Source organism: Xiphophorus couchianus, chromosome 5, assembly GCF_001444195.1.
Source record: "Xiphophorus couchianus chromosome 5, X_couchianus-1.0, whole genome shotgun sequence".
Classification (NCBI taxonomy): Eukaryota; Metazoa; Chordata; class Actinopteri; order Cyprinodontiformes; family Poeciliidae; genus Xiphophorus; species Xiphophorus couchianus.
This window is the reverse complement of record NC_040232.1, coordinates 32,978,223-32,984,110: the sequence shown is the minus strand read 5'-3', so window position 1 is coordinate 32,984,110 and position 5,888 is coordinate 32,978,223. Positions and strand designations below refer to the sequence as shown.

At 36.6% G+C, this 5,888-nt stretch overlaps 1 protein-coding gene across 3 annotated transcripts; it reads right to left on the bottom strand.

The window, feature by feature from the left end:
* Positions 1-911: 911 nt before the first annotated feature.
* On the bottom strand, positions 912-5,590 carry LOC114143960 (uncharacterized). Of its 3 annotated transcripts, none has more exons than XM_028016373.1 (11): positions 5,251-5,590; positions 3,985-4,060; positions 3,745-3,860; positions 3,492-3,644; positions 3,181-3,331; positions 2,825-2,909; positions 2,496-2,640; positions 2,182-2,375; positions 1,839-1,983; positions 1,613-1,740; positions 912-1,263 (listed from the first exon to the last, which is right to left on the bottom strand). In XM_028016373.1, the coding sequence occupies exons 5-11, from the start codon at positions 3,225-3,227 to the stop codon at positions 958-960; spliced, it is 1,050 nt and encodes a 349-aa protein (XP_027872174.1). In that variant the 5' UTR covers positions 3,228-3,331; positions 3,492-3,644; positions 3,745-3,860; positions 3,985-4,060; positions 5,251-5,590; the 3' UTR covers positions 912-957. The 3 variants fall into 3 exon arrangements, with proteins under 3 accessions (XP_027872174.1, XP_027872176.1, XP_027872175.1); XM_028016375.1 differs by lacking the exon at positions 5,251-5,590 and adding an exon at positions 4,876-5,224; XM_028016374.1 differs by lacking the exon at positions 3,492-3,644.
* Positions 5,591-5,888: the final 298 nt, after the last annotated feature.

Below are 5,888 nucleotides of genomic sequence, written 5' to 3'. Positions count from 1 at the left end.
TGTGGCACAATTGCAGACCTAGCAAGACATGCTACCTACTCACACTGACAAGCCAAGAAATAAGATAAATATTTATAGAAGAAGCCAAGAGGAGGGATCTGGTGACTCTAGAGGAGCTGCAGAAATCCATAGCTCAGGTGGGAGATTTTACTATATTGACAAGATAACCATTGGCAGCAAGAAGTGATTTAGGATATGTTCAAGATGGAGAAGTTAACATATCTTGTGAAAGCTCACAAAGGCAGATTCTACTGATTTTGGAATAAATGGATTATATTCATAATCCCAACCAGAACAGACTGTATGTGAAGTTTTTATTTTTACCTTCTAAGTTCATGCATAAAACATCTTCAAATTTAATTGAGCTCCTTCACTTTTGCTTGAATGAATTAACAATTAGTAAAAACTGCTGGGTTGAAAATAACCCAATACGTAACCCAGCGCTGGGTCATATATGGACCGACCCAACGCTGGGTTGTTTTAACTCTACTGGGTTGGGTTGAGGGTTTGACCCAGCACATTGGGTCATAGCTGCAACCTAAAGCTTGGGTTAAATTGACCACTGCCCAAAGTTAAAATGACTCAATATTGGGTTGAAATTTATTACCCATTAAAAGGGTCATTTTTACCACCATATTTTTATTTTTAATTTTTTTTTCCTTTTCTACTTTAAAATTCACTATAAAAATTTAACTAAAAACATTCAGATTAGCTCAAAATAACTTTTATTTGCAAATGTTATACATTCCAACATACATGAAATTTTTAATACAGACATGTAAAAGTTACATATAAACAATTGATTAAATCTGCACCCTTTTTTACTTTATTGGTGTACACAACAAAATATTTTCATCAGTTTGAAGGAAATGTAAAAAACAATAGTAACATAGTAACAAAGAAGGTTTTTCAATCAGAACATTTAAAACTTATTTAAGGGTTATTGAAGAATTGCATTTATTCTTCCATGGCCTCCAACTGTGCCCTCATTAATTTTATCGGGGGTGACTCGTTTCCTGGGATTTCATATATCACAGTTTGGAGAAAATCCCAAATCTGGATACACGACTTCGGATAACTCACATCAAAAACGAAGAATGATTTGAAACAGCCGTCAACGGCCCCCAAAAGAGATGGATATTCCAAAGCAGTTCCATTTATGACAACAAATGCTTGGGAACAACAATACCTGTCCCCAAGCATGAGAACACGTGAATGCTCTGTTGCTGTACTTCCAAGATATTCCACCATATTTGTCCCAATCTGGTGTGTGGAAAAAGCAGAAAGGAAGCCATTAGTCATTTAAAGGTAAGGAGGAACATTCCCCACTAATAATTTTTGACTAATTCTTATATGATTTTTGTTTGATACATTATCAAAAGACCCTTGCGTTTGAAGTTTACATATACTATATAAAAAGACATATTTTTGGTCAACGCTGTCTCATGTTATATGACGTTAAAATTCTTATTTCACGTCAATTAGGACTTGGTAAATTCCAGATTAATGACAGGGAGAACAGTGAGGGAAAAAAAGCATATTTGTTTTAAACTTCTGGTTTCAACTACATTTAAACAGCAAAGAACTCATTCTGACATGAAGATAGACTTACTGGCTGGACATCAATGAAGGCTTGCTGGACTTCTAGGTTGCTGGGTCTGACCACCTTTCGCCAAACTCTGTAGGGAACAGCAGGGAGGAGTTTTGGCGGCAGCTGCAGTGCCACGTCACCTTGTTTGTCTGTCAACGAAAAACTCAGATTAAAATGCTACACAATCAAAAAAGAGCCACAGGAGAAAAAAATTAGTTCAGAAAATGTTCCTTTTGAGCTTCAATACCTTGTGGAAGCAACTCAATCTCAGGCAGAAGACCGCTCTCCTCCTTCTTCCCCATGCGAATGACCTTTGATGAGAACAAGGTGTTCCAGTTCTCTGTCAGTTTTCCACAAGACTGTGGATATAAAACGGCAAAGTCCTGCAAAATCTAACAATCAGAAAAGACAAAAATACAAATCAAATGTAAAAGTGAAATGAACTATTACATTCAACCTTTCATGGGTGCTACAAATGTATGTTCTGGGTAGTTTGACATTTTGAGTTTGATTGTAATTGTATATTTTCACATGGTATTGCAGTTTATTGTTTAACATTTAACTGATCTCAATATGAGGTATAACCTCACCATCCCTGGTGTGTCCAACAAACGTGGGAACTCTGCAAAAATCTGCTGCATTGGGATTGTCCCACTTGAGCGGATCCATCCTGCGCGATATACTGCAGTTTCCCGCATGTATTGGACAACCTGGTCTGCGGGCCAGAAGTTATTTTTTAGCCATTCTGTCATCTGGATGGCACGCTCAGCACTGATGGTTGGTTCTGTGGGGAAAAAAATATTACAGGAATTAAAAGAATAAAAATGTGAGGTAATTCACAGCAATAAGAGCTTAGATTGCTGCTCAAAACAATAGGGCTTGGAAAAAGTCTATGTGCTAGTACCAGGCAAACTTGATCTTTTTGGTGGAGCTTCTGGGGCTGAAAGCATCTTCTTCCTTGGTTGATGCCTTTTCCTTACATTACGGAAACGCTCCTCCAGAAAGCCAGTTGCTGGCCTGTGTTGTCTTCCGCGGGTAAACCAGGCGTCCTGAACATTTTTAACAAAAGAAATATAAAAGTTAAATGTTAGCCTTTCTGTTTTAATGTCCAAATTTTTTATTAAACCTACAACTCAAAGCTCAAACACCATAGTTACAATGATATTTAATGCTAACCATTGTGCAAGTTGTTGAAGTACTTGTGTGCTAGTTCTCTGAAGTGTGAAAACTTACATATCCTGTGCCATGGCTGTCTCTTAAACATGGAAACTGGTCCACAATCGAAGATGCCAGAATTGCTTTAGTGTCTGAAGATGGGCTGGAAACAAAAAAAATTACACTCAGTAAGACAGGCAAGTAAAACATTTTATTTTAATTAGTTATTGTAAGATGAAAACATAGAGCAGAAACCTTAAAACACAAACAATTTCCAAAAAATCCAGTTTTTATTAGCCCAACATATACTTTAAGACTTCTTACTGGAGAAATTTTACTTAGGTGAGCACTGCACAATGCCGTTAATGTTCTCACCAAGAGCAAAATGTCACAAAAACAACCTAATTGATCCAGTTTTTACAAGAAATACTCACTTTTCTCCATATTGATCCATCAGGTGTGACACAAGTGTTCTGACCATGCACCGTCTTTCACGAATGGATATATGCTGATTTCCATCAAGACTGATAACCACAGATTAAACCACAGACCTTCAGGGGAGGCACTGAGGATCTCACGGATGTTCTACAGATAAATAGTGAAAAATAAAATAGCTGTTATTTAGCTGCAGTTTAATATTCTTAGAAATTTAAGAAAAGATGAGATGTGTCATTTTTAATTTTAATTAGTAAGAATGGATGTCAATATGTTATGTAGGAAAGGTTGATTGTGCAGCTTAACTTACAAATGCTGCTCTTCCAACAGAAGAAACTCCACTCTCTAATTCAGCATGTGGTGTAGGATCAGCATCTTCAGTTGTTTTAGGGCTAGATGTCCAGTGTGCTCACTTTGAGCACACTGGACATATCTTGAAGTTGAATATGTGTTATGAATTACTCTTAGGTGAGAAAAAAAATTCCTTATGTTATGTCCTAAAGACATCCCACATTTAAAACACACGTATCCCATTTTGTCTTGTCCTATGACTCAAAGCATACCTCAAGAAATTTTGCAAAATGACGTTGAAATTTCAGACGAGGACCAAGGTGAGGAATCAGGGATGTCAGGCAGTTAGCATCCAAAAGAAAGAAGCTTTCTTCATCAATGTTTTCAGCTGAAATATATGAGAAATTACATATTAATATTTTCAATCCAAAGAATTCCTGCCAGTGCATGCTTTTAAGTACACACACACACACACGCACGCACACACACACACGTGTATATACTTAACCTACCTTCAAAAGCAGGGATTAGGTCAGAAAGTTTCCATTCAGTCAGCTTCTGTTTTACAAACTCATCCATCTTTCAGATCTTTCAGGGAAAAAAGTGATACAATTTGAGTCATTTTTTTCCTATGTGGAAAATAACCTGTACAATGTGTGCAAAAATATTTTATTTAGGACAATCACCAAATATTTCACAGCAAATAAGAAAAAATAATAGGACATTGACTATATGTTTAGCAGCTAATAACCCTGAACAAATGTAAAACATCACTTTTTGGGACACCAGGAGAGATCACACTGTTCAGTCTTGTTTTCACCAGCGCAACCTGATACCTGACAACATGAAGCAGATCTGTGTAAACCCAAAGGTTAATCCAGCTGTTTTCACTAATAACTGTATGTTTTTAATTCCACCTTGGTGGCTAATAATGGCCAGAATAACATACGTGCGCATTATCTAATTTCTGCGTCATGATGATGTTGCTGCTTACATAAAATCATATGGTAATGACAGATACATATAGCCGTCAGTTTGTGTTAAGCACATGCCATGCAGAGTTGCTGATCTGACAGAACACCGGTGGGGACGACTCCAAACATGTCGGAGCACTTTTAAATTAAGAGATATTTCAATAAATCGAGCAGATATTTTATTGTTATATAGTTAAATCTTCACTAGAAATCTGTAAAAGTTACTTTTATTCGACAGAAAGCATCCAACTTTAGCTTCCCCTCCTCTGCCATTGCTGGTGCATACTTTTTTTTTTCTTCTCCACTGCCTCAATCGGTTTCACCCAGGTTAACCGTATAATAGCATAGCATAGTGTGTTCAGTAAGAAATAAAAGGCTTAATGAAAATGGCATTTAACAGTTATATTACTGATATATTACTATGAATACCTGTATAGCCTGTATCGCTTCGGACACCGCTACTGCAAAGCCTCCAGTCCCTCCTTGTCGCTATAGATCCGTTATTAGCATTCTAGCTTAGCTACCACCTTTTGCGCGCGCTAGTGAACGAGGCCCGCGAAAACCAGGGGGGCAAAGCGCTATCTCTCCCTCCCACACCCTCACCTTTTTTTAAACCAAATTGGATAAATTATCTTTGAATTAAATGAATTATTTCAAAAACATTACCCTATCAACGAAGATGATAGGTTAAATCAAATAATTAAATTAAAGTTACATAAATTTAATTTAAAAAATCTGTAGTATATGAAGAATACAATAACCCTATAAACTTTAAAAATATTATGCCATGATATTGTAACTTACCATGTTTTATTTGAATTGAGAAATCCAGTGTTGTCTGATCAGGTCACAGTCCAGTTGAAAATGGAGGTTTGTGAAGAGGGCAATGGATTTTTACCCAATTGGTTGGGTCAAACTGTATTTGACCCAACCAATTGGGTAAAGTGTTGAGTCAACTGAACCTGAAACCTAACAGAATCAGTTAAGTGGAGTTCATTAAAACAAAAAAAAAAAAGTCAACCCAACCGCTGGGTCACTACTTTTGAACCAATATTGGGTCAAAGTAACCCAACATATGACCCAGCATCTCTTACCCAGAAGTTGGGTTATGAAAATAACCCAGCATTTTTTACTGTGAAATAATAATTAACATACATTAACCACTGAAGGAGAAAAGTGCTGCATCCGGTTGTAGCTACAAAAGTTAATTTCTACCCGTAGTCCCCAAAATACACTTAAAAAATAAAGTATATAAATAAATAATATTAATAATCATTGGTTGGCTTTTATATTTTAAGAGTGGTAAGAAGAAAGCCATTTTTGGAGAAAGCCCTAAGAAGTTTTGCTTGGAGTTTGTCACAAGGCATTTGTGCCACACTTAGTCTGAGAAAGTAAGTGAGCTTGTTGGACTTTCACATGATGGAACCTGAAATCTTTAATTC

What these genes read in the sequence shown, in the direction of transcription:
- LOC114143960 (XM_028016373.1), bottom strand. Translation starts at nt 3,227, where the DNA reads ATGGTCAGAACACTTGTGTCACACCTGATGGATCAATATGGAGAAAA. An exon ending in ATGGATCAATATGGAGAAAA is followed by an intron (nt 2,910 to 3,180) that starts GTGAGTATTTCT and finishes TTTTGTTTCCAG; the next exon opens with CCCATCTTCAGACACTAAAG. An exon ending in GATTGAGTTGCTTCCACAAG is followed by an intron (nt 1,741 to 1,838) that starts GTATTGAAGCTC and finishes TTTCGTTGACAG; the next exon opens with ACAAACAAGGTGACGTGGCA.